General features: G+C 41.6%; 1 protein-coding gene across 6 annotated transcripts in view; it reads left to right on the top strand.

Annotated features, from left to right (window-relative positions):
* Positions 1–22,647, top strand: part of SMOC1 (SPARC related modular calcium binding 1) — a 139,121-nt gene that overhangs the window by 74,021 nt on the left and 42,453 nt on the right. For 5 of the 6 annotated variants that reach the window (XM_052782340.1, XM_052782339.1, XM_052782338.1 and 2 more), the window contains exons 6-7: positions 11,682–11,771; positions 16,571–16,651. In XM_052782340.1, coding sequence (XP_052638300.1) covers positions 11,682–11,771; positions 16,571–16,651 — 171 coding nt within the window. The remainder of the gene's footprint in view (positions 1–11,681; positions 11,772–16,570; positions 16,652–22,647) is intronic. The other variant, XM_052782337.1, reaches the window with a different exon arrangement.

Here is a 22,647-nt window from a genome sequence, read left to right as displayed (position 1 = left end):
ACACATGCAATACAGACGTAGCAGCGAGGTATCCATTCTCTTTGCCTGCGAGGAAATGAAAAGGCGTATTGTAAGCCCAAGACTAGTCTGGTTGTCAGCCAGGAATTAGTCCTCTAAAGGAGAAAGGGAGAGGGGCCGGTGAGAGAAGAGGCTGGGCAGGGGGAAGGGGGAGCTGGAAGGGGGAAAGTACACTTTGAGATAGGTTCAGTGCACATGGCTAGAGATGGAAGGGGTCTTGTGCTTCCTCAGCATGCAGGTGTCAGAAAGGAAGGGAGCTTGTGTTCTTATACATAGGCATGTGTCTGGGGGACCAGGGTCAAAAATTTAGACTATTTACTTAATCCCTTGGAACAGCTTTTTTCTCTTCTGTTTTCTTTTTGTGTTTAACAGACTGCTTTACAGGGGACACGTGTGGTAATTAACACATGCAGCTGTAGGGCTTCAGCCATATGTCTGAATTTCAAATGGCCATTGATCTGGGAAGTTTGCTGCTGTCTCCACCCCCCACTTATAGGCCGTATTCCTTGAAGATATGGGGGAATTTATAGAGTCTTTACCTTGAAGAGACCAGAGCTGGAAGGAGAGGAGTGAAAGGGAATGTGTGTGTGATGTTGGGGAGAGAGGGAAGAGAGACTGTGAGATTCCAATCACACCCTTCATGCCCCTTGCCCCAGGCCACCATATATTTCAGGTAGCTTCTAAAACAGTCCCAAAGCCAGGGATCTGATCATTATTCATATGAAGCTTGCATAACAATTGTTTTTTTTTTTTCCTCATTCAGCAAAGCAGTCTAAGATCAGAATCACAATATCCTTGCAGGCTTTTCAGATGTGCTCTCCTTTCCACAGCTGCAGGTATCTGCCCTCTTACACAGCCTAGAAGTGGCAAGGTAGAGTTGATTGTGGAGTCTAAACAGCCTTTCAGGAGAGATAGTCAAGGGAGGGTGTGTGTGTGTTGCAAGGGGGGGGAACAGAGAATACTTCACATCAAAGCAGAGGCTCCTGAAAGAAGATGTGATATATTGTAAGTAGAATAAAACCAGAGAGGCTAAACTAAATAATTGTGGTGGTTGTTGCTTTTGCCAACAGTGATCAGGCAGCTGTTGACAGTGCTACAGAGCTTTCTGCAAACTTCTCTCCAAGTTTGGGGCAATGTGAAGTGCTAAAATCTTGCTATGAGATATGGTGTCTTAAGTGAAATATTTCTTTGTGCGGAAACTTTTTTGCTCCCTGTTTTATTTCAAATGTCACTCAAGGCAGTGAGCCAAATGGAAGATGGTTCAAAATTAAGATACTGTGGTTTAAAATCCTTCAGTATCTATCATACTTCTAGTGCTTAAAGGGTGAGATAAAAATATATTCTTCTACCAAGTAGGAAGCTATAAAAAACGTAAGCCTCTTCCTCTGCTTCCTCTCTTTCAGTCTATTTTTAAGCTTTCTCAATGCTGGCTATTGCTGATTCTTTGATCTCATCACTCACTCCACAGTGTAAGTAACACTGACACTTTGGAGGTGTTTCTGCTCTGGAAAAAAACCCCAACAAACATTCCTAATAGTGCGTACTCCAACTCTTGCTGAAGGGGGACTGTGATTTACCCAGCCCTTATAATAGTGGTGCTCTGTTTTTCTGTGTTCTATCTGTCCTCTTCACTTTCCCTGTGAAGCTTAGTGCCAGGACTGCCTGGAGCAGCTGTGTACCATACTGCCTCTTCTGACTCGCCTCCCTTTTCTCCATTTATTACTATGGGCAGTGCTCCATTTTGGGACAAGATGGCTTAACATCCCTTCTATGGATTGGCATGACCTTTTCCAAATAATTTGGTTGTACCCTATATCGATATGCACTTGGATACAACTTTTGTTACACAGATGCAGGGACTAATTCTTCTTTATTCACTGTTTATTACAGCTGTTTTATTTCCTTTCAATTGTTTATCTCCCTGAAGAATAAGGTTATTCCTGTTCTTTCTCTCCTCTTCATTATCTTGATCCTTTTCTCTAGAGAAAAAGGAAAGTGCTGGATTTACAGCCGTGTAATTGCTGGGTTGCATTTACCACAGGAAAGCTTTTCTGTGCCAGTTGACCCGTGAAGGTGTCTGCTGGTCAAAATGAGCCTTGGAGACTCAGTTTTGAAACTGAGTGCCATCCCCACAGCCAGCTGCCATTGTCCATTAGGAAATATGTCACGATTCTTCAGCAAGCATCAGGTAGTCATGATTTTTGGTAACAGGTAGTTTTTGATGCTATGTGTTATGACCAGTCCCAAAAGCCATCCAGTCCCCTTGGTTCTTTTAGGTATTCCTCCATTTCTCCTTGGGTATGTGTATCAGTAGGGGGATGACATTAGACTTTTGAAGGACAGGTAAGTATGCAGCTGAAAGAAAAATATTCTTTACTTCCATAGGGAGCCTCTTTCTGCAGCCTATAAGAGTTCTTTAGGTTTTAAGGTATTCCGATAGCCTTCCGGTGTGTCACTGTAGCTGAGCTTTTTACGCCACTGAAATTGCTGCTGGTACATAAGTAAAATAGCCACACTCAGTGATGGTCGCAGGTTCTTGTCTTTAGCCATGCAGAACGTTGCTAGAAGCTGTGAAACATCAGTCTGCTGTGACAGGCAGGCTGCGATCCCGACTGAAAACTTGCCAGATGACCAAAGCAGAGCCTGGGAACTGAGCTGGGGCTCTGAGCTTTGCTCCACTTCTCATTCCTTGACAAGTAGTTGAACTAATGTTTTTTAACTATACTTGCGTGGCTGGTGAGGATGGGCTTGCAGCTTGTGTGCTGCAAAATGCTATGTTCTGAAATTATATGCTGTGAAATAAACAGGTTTACATGTAAATATATGGCATTTACATGTAGCATTTCTAGGCAAGCTGTACAGTGGGGCCAATGGACTCTAGGCCAAAGAGGGATTTTAGTGTTGTTTCTGCTGCTGCCTAGCTGATTTCATGAGGTGTATGAAAAATACAAAGGAGGGTGAATTCTGACACTGTGGGATTGGGAATATGCTTGTTTTTCAAGATAAAAGCATTGCATAGTTTATACAGTCATTAAGAAATGACTTTTTTTATTATCTCAGCAGGGTGGCAAGAACAGCAGCAGGATAGAAAAGATGCGGCAATACTAGGGAAATACTGCCTTCTTCCAAGGAATTATGACACTTTGCCTATGAGGGAAGGGAGGAACGTGGCTCAAAGGGAGAAATGGTCAAATCTGATAACAGTGGAAATGGTAGATTAACAAAAATATATATGACTTGCATCTTAGTAGCTCCCTCAAGAGCCTTTGAAGGGGTGATAAGCAGGTTCTTTTAAGATTTTTTTCCCTTTTCTTTTCTTTCTTCTCCTGGCAATTTGAGCCACTCTGGGAGTGAATTGAAGATTTTGGCTTAAATCAAGACAATTAAAACCATTGCCAAGCTAGTTGCCATTCTCTTTGGGGCAAGGACATAACTGAAGGAGTTAAGGCTTGGTTCTGTAGGTCAGGGCTGATGACAACAGGGTGTATTTCTAAGTCGTACGATGCCACGTGATTTCTGTCTAGCTTCACAAATGAAACTGCTGCGGGAGTGTTGGGGGAGGGTGGAAATAAGTCTCTGAAGATGGCGGGGGGGGGGAAATGCCTTCACAGCTTGAGAGTGATTCCACATTGATCAAAATAAAGCTTTTTGTGCAACTCTAAACTGGAGATGGTCTCAAACTACCCTGACCTTTATTACCTGCTTCTCCTTTTTAGCAGATAAGGTTCAAATCTGGCCTTGGGCATTTATTTTCCCATTACTTCCAAATCTTTGAAGAGACCTATTTCGCCTTTTGGGTAGGACCTTGGCTGCGGAGTCTGAAAATTGTAGAACTGCATAAGGTAAACCTGTGTGCAATGACAGGTCTTCTCCATCCCGGCTTCCTTGCATTTGACCTTAGAAATGCTCTGTTAACCAAACTGAAATCTGATCATCTGCTGCTCTGCCCATCTTATATGGACAAATTGCTTTGATAGAAAAGAGCACCTCCGTGTCGGACTTTGGCCCAAAAATGAACTGAAAATTCTAGTTAAGTTCAAAACAGCAGGACTGTGTGCAGGTTCCTTGTTCTGAATTACTTCTGTATTCAGGCTACTTGAGAGATACTGCTGCTTCTTGTCCAAAACTGCAAGCCTGCAGAATTGGTTAAGATTGTGGTTTACTGTTCACAGTTTGGGGAGAAACTGGCTGAAAACCAAGAAATCTTATTTCACAGGTTTTGAGGTTTTGAACCCCTCATTTATTACTCGCTAGAACAAAAGAGAGATCACGTAGACTAGTGGCTCCCTGCTGTCCTCCCAAATTAGTTGATAGCACTATAGCTGGGATCTTAGTTTGAGAAAGGGGAGAGCAAAGGGTGTCTCAAGTGTGAATTAGGTGAGTGCTCTAAATGCTGGCTTTAATTATTTTAAGGTTCTTGCTCTGTCTTCTACTTGGTGGAAACATGCCTGTATACCTGAGGAGAAATATTATTTGGAATGCTACATTTCTATGAGTGGGTTAAAAAAACTTTTCACAAGTACTGAAACAAATTTCCATCACTAGAAAGTTCACAACCAACTCAGCTTAATTCTCTGAGCCTTCACGACTGGTGCTTGTTCCTAGAATAACACGTATGTCTCTCTCTGCATTGGCACCAAAATCCGTAAGAGTTTTGCCATCAAAGTGGTAAAGTATAATGGCTTAGTTTTCAGCTGCATTGCCCTCCATGCAGCAGTACTAGGAAGATTTTTTTTTTTTTTTTCTTTCTCCCCAGAAAGTTTTGCATAACTTACAGAAGTGAGTCAGGTATTTAAGTGATAATTACCATAGGGCTTGGTTCAACCTGCAAAGTTCAAATCTGAATCTGGATCTGAACTTTCCCAGAGGCAGGGTGTGTATTTGGACATTGTGTTGGTTTGACCTATTATAGTGCAAGCTCTGAAATGCACGTCCAGATGTGGACTGGGATTCTGTATCTTCCCAAGTATGAGACATTCAGGGCCACTTGTTTTGTTGAAACTGACTCCTGTTAAATGACACATAATTGAAATAATATAAAACTGGATCTCATTTTGGGGAAGGTGTCTACAGCATTGTGTCTGAAGGGTAATATCTTGCTGTGCCTTTATTTTTCAAAAGGAGCCGTTTGAAAGCTACAAAGAATGAGAACTTAGAGGGCAGGTTTGTTTTGGCTAATTACTGTAAAAGTACCTTGAGAACTTAAGCAGTAAAAGAGGACTTTGGATTTTAGAGAGATCCTATCTGAATCTTGGGATTCAACAGTTTTAAAGCCACTGAATCCCAGAGACTAGAGCATTGCTATTAATACAGAGTGCTACTCCAGACCCCTTTTGACACGTTTGCTTTTGAAGGACCAGGCCCAGGAAGAGGGAGCTCTTTGTTTGCGGTCAGAATAAACTCATTGTACACCCAGACAATTAACTCTTCAATCGACTTGCCAGCCTCTGTAAAGCACTCCGGTCCCCTCTCTATGTCTATCTCCAGTTCTATTCAGACACTTAAGCACACCAATGTTTTTTGTTTATTATTCTGAAAAAGTCCTTCACAAGAATAGTCGGAGCGGATCAACATTGTCCTCCCAGCAGCATTTATCTCCGCCTGGCAGTGAATGTGTCAATCAGGAATCAAAAAGCCAAACAGAGGAGGCTTTGAATTGTGTCACGGGGGTCAGAGTTACTTCCAGCTGTCTGTGCGTGGGATAGGCTTTCTTGCAGGGCAAAGAATTGTGCTGCCATACAAATGCACTGACTACATTGGACCACAAAGTCCTCAGGGCTTGAGTGGCTTTTTTCATGTTGATGCACCTGTGAGGGAGATATGAGGAAGAAGTGGGGGGAACTAATGCTTTCCAGAAGGCACAGGGGAAGGCTCCTTATCCTATCTGGATGATGCCTGGAATGCAGCGCTGAAGTAAACAGTGCCTGTGTCTGTACAGCATACAGAATAGTTCATGTAGGAAGGGAAAAATCACTGCAGTGACAGTGCAAGTCAACCTTTGCAGTTAAGAGCTCCTTAAGCCGTACAGAACCCTTTCATGTTCTGCACTTAAGCTCATTTTCACCTTTTTAAGCAAAACTTTTCCATATTTTGGTCCGTGTCCAAGTGTTTGTGGGTTGTTATATCCAAAGGTAGCGCATTGTTGCTGTTTCTTAAAACGAAGGCAATAAAGAGTGAGAACTTGCTTTTACTGATTTGGTTTAAAAAGTTGGGTTGTTTTCTTAACAGCTGTGGGATCTCCATGCATAGAAGTGGTTGGACTCGATGATCTTAAAGGTCTTTTCCAACCTAAACGATTCTATGCAAAGGGGTGTGAAAACCTGGCAGAGGAGTCTATCTGCACTGGTGCATTTCTATTTCAGCTGCTTGGCAAGAAATTATCTTGATTTGGCTGGATTGTAAGAATTTCACATTTTTTTGGCATGAGTGCTAACTTTCTGCATTTATATTGGCGATATATGTCTCTGCATAAAAGTTGCATAGACTATTAAATCAATTATGACTTGCTGAAACTTTTTCACTTGATGTAGGGAAGCATTGTGATTAAGGCAACAATTTGCTCCCCCCTACGATACTGGAAGGGATGTGTATTTTTGTGTAAGACCCCATGTAGTACCAACACAGGTTTTGTTGTCTTTTTATTTAATATTTAAAACAACACCCTCAAGCCTGGGGGTAATACATAGAAATGTCAAAGTTGTAAAATTGCATCTTCAAGATTCAGGAACTGCACAGATACAGGGAGCTTGAGTTGACCTGGCAGGTCTTTGTTGCATCTGACCAGAGTTACTAAAGCCACAGAAAGATGTATGTATGACTTAAATCCCTCAGGAGTCTAGGAAAGCTCTTCTCCCTTACCGTTGGTTTGACACTCACTAAAGGTGGGCTTTGCTGCATTGAATAGGACATGCTAAGAATTCACTCATTGTCCTGGCTATCTGTGCCCTAAGTTGCCTATTTAGCTTCAGTTATGCTCTGTAATCGCTCACCCCAAACCATATGATGGTAAGTGGAGGAACCACTTGACACTGGAAAAAGGCTGCCTCCTCCCAGGGCAGAGCTACGCACTTAAAATTGTCATCCTCTTATTCTGTCAGGCTGACTCAAAGCCTGGGAACTGTTGATGTAGACTTACAAAAAAGACTAGATTTTGTACAAGGCCTTGATGGTTGACCCCATAAACACTAGCACTCTTTAAAATGGTAGAAATGTTTACAGAGTGTTTCATGGATTCCAGTGAAAACACACAAGTGATGTACCAAAGGTTGAGGTTGCTTAGGAAGTCTATAGATCTTGGTCTCTTAACGAGGTGATGCAAGTATACAGATGACTTTTGCAGTGGGTGTATTTTCCTGGGTAGGAGATATGATATGGGAGGTTAAATCACCTAACTTATCCCCTTTCTCCAGCTTCTGTTAGGTGGCTTGAGGCAAGAACAGTGATTTACAGCAGCAGGCAGTTACTTCACATTCTTCCATAGTAATTTATGCTTTTTCTTTGTCAGGGAGTTTACTTTTCTCTTGACATAACTTGAGTTGCTCATGGCCTCAGTGACTGTCCTTCAGAGTAAAAAGATCGCTTTTACAGTCATCTTTTACATGAACTGAATCTCCTTGTCCCTCAACCCCAGTGTACACTACAGTCATTCCAGATGTAGATGCTTGCTAGATATTCTGCAAGGATAAGGTTAAGGGAGGGGGTCCTAGTGGGAGCATAAAGAGTTATTGCCCACCACTGGCAGTAGATCTGGACATGCAAGTAATTGTTGCTGGTTTGAGTTATTGTCAGGCTAACGCAACAAAAGCTGTTCTTAAGCTTATGGGTCTCTGACAGTAGTAGTGCAAGCGGGCTTCTGGCTTATAGCCATGGTGTCTTAATGTGAAAATGGTTTAGGGAGAGTTGTTTGGACCTGCCTGTTTCACTCTTACCAGTGATAAGATTAAAATACCATTTTTAAGTTGACACCAATTGAGCCAGAAAAATCGGTTCAACTTTTGCAAGTGTACCCTAGGAAAAGGAGGCTTACTGGAAAGGAGTTCTATGGTTTTAAAACAATGTCCCATTGGGAGGTATTCTGTTGAGTGATGCTGTCTGTATTCAGTGGTTGTCTTGGAAAAAAAAAAGTGGGTATTCATGTTGGGTTGTAAAACATGGAAGGGAAGGATGCCAATGCACTCTTCATCAAGGCTTTGAGAATGTTCTGCAACCAAGGGAAATTATCTTTGATGGTTCTGCAGTACATGAGTTTCTGATCTGGAAGCATTTCCATCTGGAGGGATTAGGAAGCACTTGACCTCTTTGATCCCTCTGTGACATGCTCTACATAAGGAACTATTGCAGTTACACACCTTTTTGGAGAAGTGTAGAATTTAATAGCTTTTTGAAGAAAGGAATAGATTGTACCTGCTGAACATGCTTGATTACCTTTGGCTCCAAAGTAACAATATCCTGTACATCTCGTATAATATCACAGGAGACCCCAGGTCTCTGAAATAGCTTGGGTTTTCTGTTCTATGTTAAAATGCTTCTTTAAGGAATGCAAAATATTTGTTCAAAACTTTCAGGTATGTAAAATAGAACTTACTCCTTGTTTACCAGGAGCAAACAGGCCAGTGGAACAAATGTTCGGAGTGATGAACAGTGTATTAAGTGAGAGGAAAAATCAAATGAGAGTAGACAAGTATTAGGGTGGTGGTTCTGCCCAAAGGGAACGGCAATGAAACTTCTTGCCATAAGCTAATTTAAAACACTGAGACCTACTGAGAATTCTCCAGTTTAAGAAATAGATTTGGTAGTTTCAGAGTAAGAAGCTGGCAGCTGGGAAGTGAGCATGGTGTTTTTAATAAAGTGCAATTTTTGTCTTTTATGTGACTATTTCATGACCTTTAAAAAAATAATCAGAAATATCCCTGGCTTTTGATTTTTGAAATATGGTGAATGTAATTACAGGGCTCTTGTCTATTGTATTTTTTCTTGTATGTGTGATGAAAGAACTGTACTTGCTTGAACAACAGGGGAGTAATTATACTTCCCTCTATTTGCAAAACCCTTAATACTGTACTGGGTGCTGCTACAATGTGGACTGAGTGACAATTTGGCCTTAGTAACCCAGTGAGGAAATGATTGTGCAGCTCAGAGCCATTTTACTGAGATTATCTTAAACCCCTCAGTTCAAAGGTTAGTTTGGTATTTTGGGGTTTTGCTGCATTTATTCTGTCACTGTTTAATACTCTCCAGTAGCTTAATGGCTAACTTTATACAAAAACTGCTACAAAATTCTCTTTCTTTAAGAATGTCTTTCCCAAATTGTAATTGCTACCATCTCTGTTCTTCACACACACACACGAGCCTAGAAGAAACCCCCTGAACCTGAAGCGTCCTGAGTTCTGCCAAAGTTCACATAATGGTTTGGATAAAGTGCTGTGGCTCAGATCCACTTTTAATTTTTGTCCATCGTTGGCTTCTGGGTTGCTGCTTTAAATTTGAAAAGCAATTCTGTAATTACTTGGTGCAGAAGCGTTCATGAGAACAGTAGGAATAAACTTATTATCATACTGGTAATTTTTTTTATGCCAGGTCTCTTCCTATTTTATAGAACTTGAGAATTACTCACCTTTCCAGTTGTTCTATGAGTATCTTCTGCAGTTTTGGGTTGGTTTCTCAATCTGTAAAGCAAATCATGCTGATTACATATTGCTCACTGCTTCATTAAAGTGTGAAGTGCCATCCTAAATAAATAACAACCCATAGCTGTGGTTTCTGGGATCTTGCAGAAGCAGAGCAGCCTATTATGACAAAAAAGTGAAGATCAACTATTTACTTTTATCCAAAGATTCTTTAAAGGGCAAAATCTTCCTGCTTATAAAGTAAGCAAAATTCAGGGAATTTTTCCAAGAAATCAGTTGCTCAAACTTTTAAAGAAAAATACTGCTTATCCATGTTACTCGTAATACCTAATAACAGGAAAACTCAGAACAAGAGTTGACTGAGGAATGGTAAGTATTTTTTCTTTCAAATATTTTTTGCTTTGCTTGCAGTTAAGTGATGACAAAGAGGGAAAATGACAACAGGGTCTCTCTTGCTCGTTTCTGTCAACCTCCTTTACTTCAGTGGATCTCTGAGGTTGAAATGGAATTACCAGCACATTTTTGCTTTCTGTGAATTAGATTGCTTTCTGTGGAAATGCATGAAATTAATGATCTGTGGAAGAGGTGTTCAGGCTTTTGCTCAGTTTATAAAACTGCAAATCGGGTATGGGTGGAAAAATAGTCTACAAGCCTCTGTTTTCCATTTCTGCCCTTTCTTTCCCGTTCCAATGGTCTCTTACTTTTGTAATTGGAACTAATATAAGGGAAGGCTGAGGGCAGTTATTGCTACCTCTAGGAGGGGATGTCCCAAGCACCTTTCCTCCAAATGTTGTCTGCCCTGTGCATCTGATTGTCATGGAGATGGTGGCAAGCCTGGCTTTTCTGGAATGGACTCCTCCCTCCTGATTTTCGCTGGGTAACTTTACATTTTAGGTTACTGCCCACCTTGCTGATGCCTAGTGTCATCTTTGCCTATAAAATATGCAAAAAGTAGTTTTTATAAATTGTAAGTTTTAAAAGTCACTGTATTCCAAAAAGGAAAAGAAAAGCAATTCTAGGCTAATCTCATCTTAGTTTAGATCCCATATTCTATATTCTGTTTTCTAATGCAATAGAATGCAATATTCTATTTTCTAATCTTGCAATGTAACAAAAGACTTTCCTCTACAGTTTGTTCCAGCTTAGCATGCCCACAGTCAAAAGTTTTGCCTCACTTAAAGCTATGCCACTGTTCTAGTGCTGTGTCAAGATGCTCCAAGCTGGGGCTTGAAATCCAGATCCTTCTGAGCACTGAGGAAATTAGACTCAGCCTGAATCCAAGCTGGGCCTGTAGATATGATGGATAGGCATACTAAGCCAAAGAGAGTGTAAACTGAACACTTTCCCCTGTGGTCCATCTGTGAATATTGAGATTTATATTTCCTGTGGAATCTTTTTTGGTTGAATCTTTTAATTATGAAAGACTTGTGGTCAGAAGACATGGAGAGCTCTTGCACACAAAAACCCTAATGTAAGAGAAGTTCTTTTTCCACGATTTTGCAATTAGAAGACACTGCCACACCACTGCAATTAGAGAACACCTTGATGCAGACATTGTAAGAAAAAAGATTTGCTATTGACCATCCCTTTCTAACAGCTCTTCAGTGAATGCTGGTGCCAGGTTCTGCACAGGTAAGTTTCAGAAGAAGAGTTTTCCTTTTGAACAAAAAGAATAAGGAGAAAGACACAGTGAGACAGCAATCTCCAGACCTTTGCTGTCTCAGGAAATGACCTGTGTGGGATATATAGCCACCTGAAACAAAAAAGGTGATTGCCTGATCAGTGCAACAAGGGGAGACTGCCAGGTGATGCACACCAATGGTTTCTGGAGGGGGAGGGGAGGGAGGTGGGGAGGCTTCTTGTAAGTCTAGGGATAGTGCTTGATGCATGCTTGCTATGTTAAATGTTATTGCCGTTAGTGTAAACTGTTTTCGTTCTGTCTGTCTTCTCTCTCTTCTGGACTTGGCCGGGCCATGTACAAATCCCAATCATTCAACAGTACTGGAGAGTAGATAGTATTTACCTCAATAATGGTAGTTTCTTTTCGATTCTTTTTAACCCTCAATTCAGATGATGGTTCGAAGCCAACGCCTACCATGGAAACCCAGCCTATTTTCGATGGAGAAGGTAAGAGCATCCCTTAAAATAACAACAAAGAAAAGCTACTTCCCTCTCCCTTTTCTCTAGGATTTATGGCTCAAATGCTTTCTTTATCCTGCAAAGCAGAAAAACTGGTGAATCTCATAAGTTATCCAAATTTCACAGTGCCCTTGGGACCTCAGGCATTTTCCCTAATCCTTTTACATCCTCCCCTCTTCCCTGGAATCCAACAATAACAGCAGTTGACCAGATTCCTGGGGTAACCTTAGAGGAAAAGGTGTCACGGCAAAAAAAATGTGCATTGAGTCAGAAATGGTAACTTTCTTTAGACTGTCCTTACCCCCTCACTCTCTCCACCCTCATGACAGCAATGCTGGCAGTTTCATAACCTCTGCAACGCGTTACAGCTTCACGAAAGGGAGGGTAGTGCTAAACCACAGCTTGTGAATGTTGACTTGGGAGAAAATTGCTGGGAGGTTTCTTTATTTAGCAATTACTTTCATTGACGCACATACTATTTAAGCAAATGAAGTCAGTGTCCTGGGCCCACTTAATTCAGAGCCCACCAAGGCAGTTTCCTTCTCAAATGGGCTGATCTTGCAATTGTATTATTTTGGAGAGGGAATATCAGACCTTAGTCCCTTGGAAGCCTTGAAACAAGGATAAAATGGCTGTCATCACAGAGGGTTCAAGCCTTTTACACATACAAACATAAATACTAGTGGGGATAGTGGTCCTTGGGTAGCAAATGGGCCTATTAGCAGCTGCTTATATCTTGCATGTTGCTTAGAAGTAGTGCATGTTTTCTACAGATTTAAATCCACAACCATTATAGTCAAGCTATGGGCTGAAGTCCGAACCACTCTTGTGACCCACCTGAAACTGTGGACCATAAATGCATTTTCATACTCAGCTGCTGTACGTGACACTTTTTTAAACTGGATCAAAGGCAGAAATGGAGACTACTGAGCAAGAGTAGGTAGTGCTGTTGATAACTCCTGCCGCTTTGTAAAAACAGGTGATGAGGTGGGGGTTTTTTGTTGCTAAAATAAGCTTATTTAATGGCAAGATACTGTAGTCCTGTCACTTCTATTTAGTGATTGTGGGTTTGTAAGAATCTTCTTGTGAGCTTTAAGAAACAAAGCAAAGCCCTCAGAGCAAAAAGCATTCTCAAATAAACAAAGGAGACCGAAGCCTTGCTGACTATCTCTTGTTTATATCAAAAGAAAGTTCCACCTGGCAGCAAACTGATGTTGTATTAAATTGCTGTTTGTAATCACAAACTTCTGGCCTTTAAGTTTTCCCCTGAGAGGTTGCCCATAGATATTCAAAGGAATGAATGCACTAGTAAAATGCAGGAGTGAGCTGATTGGGTTAATACAGCCCGTTCAGAAGCTCCTTCTAGGAGAGACTCAACATTTTGGTCATTCAAATAGAACTGGGCAAAGTTCTTGAGAAATGATGTAGTGAACAGACCTTTTCTGGTCCTTCTGGTGACAGGCAGAGTCTGAAAAAAATCTTATCCTATCTTCTATGAAAAACATTTTCAATCAAAAACCTTCGCTTTGATTTGTAGGTGAAATCAAGTCTTATAAATGGGCTTGGACTGTACGATGAAAGATTGCCTCTCACAAATCTTGCAATACATTATGCAAGACCTTATCTCCTAGACTTCTCAAGAGAATGAGTAATGCAATGGCTTCCTGTTGTATTAGCGGTGTCCCTTATGACTTGGGAGAAGAGAATATGACAGGCAGGTTAATCAAGCTATGCATCAATGAATAACCTCTGCTAATTTTGTCACTCTGTTTTTGTCATCCCTCTTAGTAAAATAGGACTAACTAGATTTCAGTGGTGGTTGTAGCACTAAGCACAAGAAAATCCATTCTGGGTCTGACCAAAAGTTTGTGTAATCCACCACCTTTGAGCATACTGTCTCCAACAGTAGCTTAAAGTGGGTACATCAGGAAGAGTGTAAGAAGAGTTTAGCCTGGAGAAGAGAAGACTTAAAGGTGACCTAATAGCAGCTTTCCAATACCTACAGGGAAGTTTATCAAGAAGGCTGTTCACAGTAATGCATGATGAGAGACAACAGTTGTAAGCTGAAACAAAATGTTTGGACTGGATATAAGGAAAAACTTAGTCACCATGAAGACAATGAGGCAGTGGAACAGATTGCCCAGAGAGGCGATATTCTGTCCTTCTGTTTCGAGCCAGTTGGATAAAGCCATGAGCAACCTGATCTTTTCTTGTAGCTGAACCTGTCTGGAGGACAAGGTTGGACTAGACACCTCAGGTTGTCATCCTGAACAATCCCTTGATTCTTTCTGAGCAAACATGTCATGATACTTCACTAGAATACTCTCCCAGTGTCTTGGGTAGGTCTTCTTGAGGAATAGCTTGTACTTGGTGTCTGACACACGTCAGATGACAGAAAAGGGCAAAACAGTTCTCCATTCACCTGTCAGGTCTGGACTCTTCATAGGTGTTCAAAGGAGTTAAAGTCCAAATACCACTCAATTTCAGTGGGTTTGAGATCTGCTGGGCTCCTGAAAACCTGTGTATTCAAAGTCAGGCAACCAGGGTGGAACTGATAGCAACATGAATGGAAATAAAAATGTGGAATTTCTTTTCATGCTTTGTTTTTGGGTGCCTACCTTCAATCCACAAGGGGCTGACTTTTTTCAAAGGGCATTAAATACACTCAGCTGCCTCTGAAATGTGTGATACCTCTTGGACCTCAACATCTCCAAGATGAAGGTTCACCTTTCTCATGTTTTCACCTACATTAGAGGATAATGAAAATTCACATTTCGGGCATAATAAGTTCCCCTCCCACTCCCTACTATCCTGCCTGAGGGCATAACAGAGCAGTGCCAGAGATAATGTAGATCACACAACTTAAACTCTCCGGTCCAAGGTTTGAATCATAAAGCAGCCATCTCTTTAAAAATTATTTCACTTCATTACAATGCAGATCTCAGCGATGTTTATAGTGAATCTCCTCTTAGGACAAGATTCTCCTCTGCAGAAGAGTATTTTATTAATGGTCCTTGCTATAGTTTTGAATTAAAAAAATTTTATTCCCCCCCTCTGTTTTCTTTGCATGCACCCTCTATTTAGTTTCAATGTACAAGTTGTATTCATTTCCTAAAGAATAATTTCTTTAAACATCTTCTCTTTTTGGTAAACTTCACCTCTTAACTCAGTGGGAATCTACTCTGTCCACAAATCTGTTACTCAGAGGAGTCTGTGTTGCTTACCTGTATTCCAAAAAATGTCCAGGCTAAGTGGATGGAAAATACATTTTTATGGTAGATTCCAAAGGATTAATTTCCTTTTCTTTTCCTTTCTCCTCTTTTCTCACAATTCCTTTTCCTGCACCTTTCAATCTCATTTAAAGTATGCACCATTGTGTCTCTAAAAGCCCTGACCCATTCTTTGTCATCTCTTGACTTTGGTTGTCCCTCGTTTTTCAGCTGTAGGCATACCCAGTCCATACAGTACAGAGTCAGAGCTAAATTTCATCCCAGATTTAGGAGTTTGGATCTAGCACTTTGGACTTTTTCTACTTTTGTGCTTTCCCCCTTTCTACCTCTCATTCGGTGTTTAATTTGATGTAGTTCTCCCCCCAAAAGGCCCAAAGTCTACGGGAATATGTATTTATAGGAGCACATCATCACTGAGTGATAATAAAATAGTGTAGTGAAACCTGTAGATATGGCAATCTTTGTTTAGCAAACTATTACTACTGCTGGAATATCAGTGTTCAGCCTATATTTCCATATGAAAAAAATGCCCTGAACATGATTACAATAATGCCTACAATCAATGTAACTGAAAACATTTAGGAAGGAAAAATTCTCTTTCATTTTTCCTTCATGCTCTTATAATTTGTAATCAGTTTCTCTTGCAGTCAGCCAGCTTCTCCCTTGCTGAGCAGATCCATGTAAATGTCAACAAGGGAGCAGGAAAACTCTTGTAAAAACTTCTTAGAGGAACTTAAGACAAACTCCAGGATCTAGTATCAAAGGCATGCTTTTGTGGAAACTGAAATTTTTTTCAGAAGATATCAGTTCTGAAAATGTCACTTTAGGAGCTCTAGCCCGTGGTATTGAGTCCTGCTTTGCTAAGTTCTAATCGAGTGCTGATGTTGTGTCATTTCTGTGGCTTAGGGCAAGTTCTGCTGTGTTTTGAAGTTGATTGTAACACCTCGGAGGAGGTGCTCTGAGCACTTTTTTCCCACAAATTTATGTTTGGATGTCGTGGTTGTAGTGCATCAGACGTGCTTTTCTAAGAAGAACTTGTTTCTTTAACAGACTTCCTTTTAAGTCTTTCCAGAAATATCTTCATTTCTCTGCCTATTTATTTCAGATTTTGTTGCTGCTTGTTTTAGGGAACTGGCTGTGGTCAGCTCTTCTTGGGCTGTTAAAGCAATATTTAAGGTCTGAATTGACTTTTTTTTTAATCTGGAAACCAATATATACTATAGCACAGAACATAACCTTTGAGATCTCTATGTGTTGAGGAGAAAGGCTTTAGACTTGAGAATTTAGGAAGTGGGGGCTAGAGGGAGGAAAAAAAAAAATGTTTTGCTGGCAGAGAGGTACTCTGGAACAGGAAGATAATGAGATAACCTTGTGGAAGATTTACAAATAGTGGTTCGTAAGAGGTGGAAGACCTTACCAGGGGATGACCTGATCTCTACAAAGATGATGGATCAGTTAAGGCATGATTGTAGCAAACATCTTGTCCTCATGAGTAACAACCATGTGTATTCAGTAGTTGCTGTAGTTTCTTTAAGGTAGTTATTTTTTCTCTTTCAGAAATCACGGCACCCACCCTTTGGATTAAGCACTTAGTCATCAAAGATTCCAAACTGAACAGCTCCAGTATAAGGAATTCAGGTAATGTTCCATCATAAAAAAAAAAAAAATAAAGGTTTCTTTTAACTAGGATGCAGTCCCTCACTGTCTGTTCTTGTTTCATTCTTTCTTCCTTGTAGCTATCCTTCTGCTTTCCAGTGTTGCGGGACTTGAAGTGTAGGCTATAAAATAATTTCAGATAGCATCCTTTTTTGTATCCAGAAGGCCACAGTCAATGTGTGATGAGGGATGTTTCTGTTTCCCCAAACCATAACTGGGGAACCTCTAATTTCTTCTTCTGTTAATTCATCCCAGCCAGCTGTCATCTTTATTCTGTTTGCTCTTCAGCAGTCTTTCGTGGATGTACAAACTGATGCATTTGGCTCCAAGATCTGGGCTGTGGTTTTGGTCTAAGCAGTTGAGAAAATACAGAGAGGGGCTTCTTTTCTAGCAACTTCAAGATTCTTCTCTGCAGTGGATGTTTTTTGATAGAGAAATGATTGGATTATTTCACAACTGAAAGTAAGTTATTTATGTCTGGGCCTAAGTAAATGTTGAGATTATTTTTGTGGTAATAGTGGATGAGGGAAGACCCAAGCATAAAAAACAGCAAAGAAAAGATCATGAATGTGAGTAGGAAAAGGGGGAGCAGGAAGATGTGAAGTTAGGATGTAAAACTTGAGATTGGAGATGAAGGTGAAACTGTGTGGAGTCACTGAAATCACAAGAAACTGGAAGAATCTGAAGAGGAAAGTTAGGGATTCTTGGTAAGAATGGTTTCTATCTGATATATTTTAACTGAAGTGGGAGAAAGGAAAAATGTAAAGGGAATATCAAAAGAAGAAAATTGCCTTAAAAAGGCGTGGGCTTACTGTAAGGTTTAAATAGGAGCTGCCACTATTGCATATATTTTATGAAACAATATATGCCTAGAACAGCTGTTGGGAATAACTCCAGTCCCCAGAACAGATAAATTGTGATAGCTTGAAGTACCTCCTCACCTGGTATTTCTGGATTAGCCAGAGAGCAGTCATGGCACTCAGCAGTTCCCTTAACTTTCCTGTGCCACTTTCCAACTACAGAGTGAAATCAGTGCTAGGTTAGGTGAGATCCTCTTGCTGAATGGTGGAGAGGAGCTCTTAGCAGGAGGACATCCACCATTGCCCAGACCCCAGTTTTAGCAACAGTCTCCTGTGCCTCACCTGACTGTTTTTGTAGCAGGGGGGTCTGTGTAAGAACTGCTAGTGGGAATCATCCAGAAGCTTCAGATGATGTAGGAGTATCAGCATACTTGTTTAAGGATGTCTTTCACGGTAGAGCAAATGCAGCTTGTGTTTTGTGAGCTGCTGGATGTCCCAGCAGCTCACAGTGCAATTGAAGGTGACGGTATAATATTAAAATCCTGTGTAATGGGTCTTACCTATGTTGGAGACCAACTTTCCTTCCAATGCAGCAAACCTGGTAGCTGCAATGGAAATAAGAGTTCCTAAATCTGGGTTCTAGGAGGCTATAAAGGGACTTGGGAGCAGGAGCATCTTTTACTTGAGAGTCTGTCTCCCACTCTTTCTTGGTCCAACAGAGCTAAAGTAGGCTGGCTTTCACGTTGTAAAGGCAATCTATTTGTTCAAGTGTTTAGTCAGGAAGCTGCCTGATGTAAACTGGAATTTTGTTCATGGAAGAGTTCCTTTTGTGAGTTTAGTTTTGTCCACTTGTTTTTTTTCAATTGGTTCTCATGTCATTTCTGTTATTCAAATGATTATTGTGGGTGCATGCTACAAATCGAAAATAAATTATCATCTGGAAAATTGAAGAGTTCTGTAAGAGGTGGTTTCTACAGCAAGCTAAAAAGTGACGTGTGGTTCATCTCACTCAGCCTTACTGATTGCCCTGACACTCATTTGCTGTAGGACCTCATTAAGAGACTGGGTTGCCAATTTTTAGCCCCAAATTTCCACATTAGGCCATACAAATACACAGCCATCTCTGTTTCTTACACCAAATTATTGATACCAAGAAATGCTGCCTCATCAAAATAGGGCTATGGTTTAGCTGATATTAGGTGTGGGCTACTTTAGCCTGTTTCTTTCAACCAGGGAAGCCTAACCCCCTTATTTAGTACCTTTCCTTCCTTTCATCCCTTGTCATATATGTTAAAAGGCAATGTAGGTGGTGTGGTTTAAGCCCAGCCAGCAGCAAAGCACCACAGGGCCACTTGCTCACTCCTCCCCTCAGTGGGATGGGGAGGAGAAAATATAACAAAAAGCTCGTGGGTTGAGAGGTCACCCGCCAGTTATGGTCACAGGCAAAAACCAGACTCAACTTGGGTAAAAAACAAAATCAATTTAATTTGTTACCAATCAAATCAAAACAGGATAATGAGAAGTAAAACCACCTTCTCCCACCCCTCCCTCCTTCCCGGGCACAGCTCCACTCCCCATTTTCTCTCCCTCTTCCCCCAGCAGCGCAGGAGGACGGGGAATGGGGGTTGGGGTCAGTTCATCATGTGCTGTCTCTGCCGCTCCTTCCTCCTCAGGGGCAGGACTCCTCACACTCTTCCCCTGCTCCACCGTGGGGTCCCTCCCACGGGAGACAGTCCTCCACGAACGTCTCCAACGTGAGTCCTTTCTGCGGGCTGCAGTTCTCACGAACTCCCCTGGCGTGGGTCCTTTCCGTGGGCCGATCTTCAGTCGCAGGCTGCGCCAGGGCGGCCTCTCCCACGGAGTCCCGGCCATCTTGGGGGGCATCCCCCTGCTCCGGCGTGGGGCCCTTCCACAGCCTGCAGGTGGGCATCTGCTCCCCCGCTCCCCTCCGTGGGCTGGGGGGGACAGCCTGCCGCCTCACCACCGGCTGCAGGGGCATCCCCTCCTCCCCCGCCTTCCTCACTCGGTGCCTGCACAGGGGTTTCTCTCACATCCCACCCCTCTCTCCGCTGCAGGTTTCCCTTCTTAAATATGTTATGCCAGAGCCGCTGCCACCATCGCTGATGGGCTTGGGCTTGGCCTTGGCCAGAGGCAACTCTGACTTGGAGCTGGGGAAGCTTCCAGCAGCTTCTCACAGGAGCCACCCCTGTAGCTGCTCCCCTGCTACCAAAACCCTGCCGCACAAACCCAATACAGTAGGATAGGTGGGATTGAACAACAAAGAGCTGGGGAGGAAAATTATCATTTAGAATCAGGTTCTTCAAATGTCTTCAAGTCTGTCTTGGCTGAAGATAATGAAACAGCTGTCATGAGATGGGCATGCAAAATTAGGGGATGTTTTTAATTGCTTTTGGCCCTTGTCAGCTTGAAATATTAATGGTTAGCACATTTCTGATTTTTCAGTTATTTTTAAAGGGTTAAGTTGTACTAGTGCAAGATTGGATTTTTGGTTTTGATATTCACTCAGCTATATTGTCTTTCTGAGCCTGCACTTACTGTCTTGAAGCAGATACAGCCTGGTATCCTCTTGCAGCAATTTAATGGGATCACTGAAATTAGAGGTGAGAAAAGACCTAGTAGGTCATCTAATCTACTGCCTTAGGGCTAGTGAATGTTTGTACTGTATGAAGAGTAGCATTTTCTAGTGTAGCATAAATGCCTTAGGCAATAAAGATTTCACTTCCCACAGGAAACTGCTCTGCTGTCTGAACTCAATCTTAGGATTTTTCTTTTTGTAATATCCAGCCTAACTCTTCTTTTATTGCTGTTCTTTTTCATTAGTCTTGAGTTCTTGAAAGCCTGCCCTATTCCTTGGAGTTTGTGTACTGAAACACTTAACCCTGATCTCTCTCCTCCCTGTGGTCGTTATATAGCCCTGTCCCTTGCAGTGAAGAGAAGTCCAGTAGATAGTACTGTCAGAGGACATGTGCTGCTCTCTAATCAGCACTGACACTGGACATCTTGGAAAGCTAGCACCATCACTACATCAACCATGAGGAGAATTTAAGAATTGCTATATGGAGACAAATAGGCTCTGTAATTTGCTGTCATTGTCTCTAGTCAATGTTAGGCTTCAGAGCAAACCAACCACCATGTAGCTGAGCATTGCAGAGCTGGTGACATCCTGTGTTGCATACGCAGCCTGTAGCTCGTAAGAGCTGCATTTCAAATCCGAGTGTTCCACCTTCCATTTAGTGTTGACAAACAGAAGAGGTTCTCCTGAAGCAGTCCTCTCTTTTGACCATTTATGTTTTGCTTGGCATGTGTAAATACTAATCAAGATAGGGATCAGGAAAAGCAGAATTACTCTATTCTGGTGATTAGAGCACTTGACTGAGAATCTATATGTCTCCAGGCGTTTTGCCAGTGAATTTTTCTATGCTAAGTAAACCAGCATTGCTAGGAGGGATTGCTAGTGCTGTTACCCCAGCTTGCCTTAAAGAATGAAATGATGACTAGATCTCTTTCTCAGCAGGGTGAGATGCAGGTTCAAATCTTCTTGGCCAGAGGCAGGAGCCAAAATATGAACATGCTCTAACATCTGGATTGTTGAGTAGTAGAAAAGTTACAGTTTTTCTACACTTATGAGCTAAGTCTTCTGCCTTTATGAATCCTAAAAGCCCAAAAGTCAGTTTTTCTTTTTCGGGCAAGCGAAAGATCTAGATCAATACAATATTTTGTTTGCTGTGGCAAGGTAACAAAAACATTTTTTGATGTTTGTTTTGAATTGATTTTCATGTTCCCCAAACATGCACATCTGCATGTGCACACACATGGATACCCCAAACTAAGCCTGTTATTTAGCACTGCCCTCTGTGATGTGTCATTGATTTTTAATACTGCCAGAGCAGGAGGTGATACAGATGGGACCTTTGCAATGGCCATTCTCTAATCAACATGGGTGGGAACTGTGTTTTCATTCTGCTTTTACTGTTTCAGCCTCTTATTTTCCTACCTCCTCCCTGCGACCTATTCCAGCCTGCAACAGTCCAAATGATTATTCTTTTACAGTTCTTAATCTAGGAAAACAGTTGATAACGTATCTCTCTTCCAAGAAAATACATCTAATGTCTGCCTGTTTGGGAGCACCCCATCTCCACTGAAGAATCTATGGTTGTTCCTTATTTTGAGAGTTGGGTTATCTCCAAATCCATTTGTGCTACTTAGTGATTTGGTTTTAGTTAGCAAGAGATTCCAGCCTGTATCCAGCTTACCCTGACAACCTTTAAGAAAACCACAGAGTGATGTAATGAGCTCATGCATGGAAAAATAAACAGCTCTAGAGAAACCAGCAGTAGCAATCTCAAGTAAATGTTCTGCAGTCACTGGAGTTTTGAACATGACGTTATTTGAAAGGAAGAATGAGTAATATATTAAGGTTAGCAGCTGAAGACAGGTTTGTGTGTGCCTAGTTAAAAAAAAAAAAAAAAAAGAAAAAAAAAAAAAGAAAGAAAAACCCCATAGCTGTTTATTTCAAAATCTTGCATGTTGAATGGGGGCCAACTCCATGTGGCCTATTCTGTTCAGCTCTGGCACCCAAGCATCATGCAGGCATCTCATGTGACAGCTTTCCAGTGATAGAGCTTTCTGTTGTCAGGAGCTCTTAGTGGACAGAGTATAACCGTAAATGAGCTTTGAAAACAAGAATGGTGGTATTCACGTCTCTTTTTTGTTAATTGAATTCACTTGGAGCCCAAACTTTAGGGCTTCTGAAAAGGGAGAAACAGGTTGAAAGCTGCGTATCCATATATGCTTTTGCAAGAAGCAGAAGCACACCCCACCATCCACCCCAAAGGGAGTCTGTGTACTCTTGGGTGGAGTTTGTCTCCAGAGATCTGCACAGTGAGGTGGGATGTGATTATATCAAGTGTACTACCAGGACCTGGGTTCTGTGGTTTGTCTGTGTTCCTTCCTTAAGTTTTTTCCCACTTGCAGGAAAAAAAAGGCAAGACAATCCACATGGCACCCCAAAATAGCTCCCTCTTTCTAGAACTTAGGTAGGAAGTAATACCATTTTGCTGCATGCCTTTCTTAAGGATCAGGGATAGTGATTGCTCCTAGGGGAAATGTGCTCATGGTATGTTGCCTTAGCCATATGGAGTCCTTATAGGATCCCAT

Source organism: Harpia harpyja, chromosome 3 (assembly GCF_026419915.1).
Source record: "Harpia harpyja isolate bHarHar1 chromosome 3, bHarHar1 primary haplotype, whole genome shotgun sequence".
Lineage (NCBI taxonomy): Eukaryota > Metazoa > Chordata > Aves > Accipitriformes > Accipitridae > Harpia > Harpia harpyja.
Note: the sequence above shows the minus strand (reverse complement) of the source record. Positions and strands in the feature narration are given on the sequence as shown.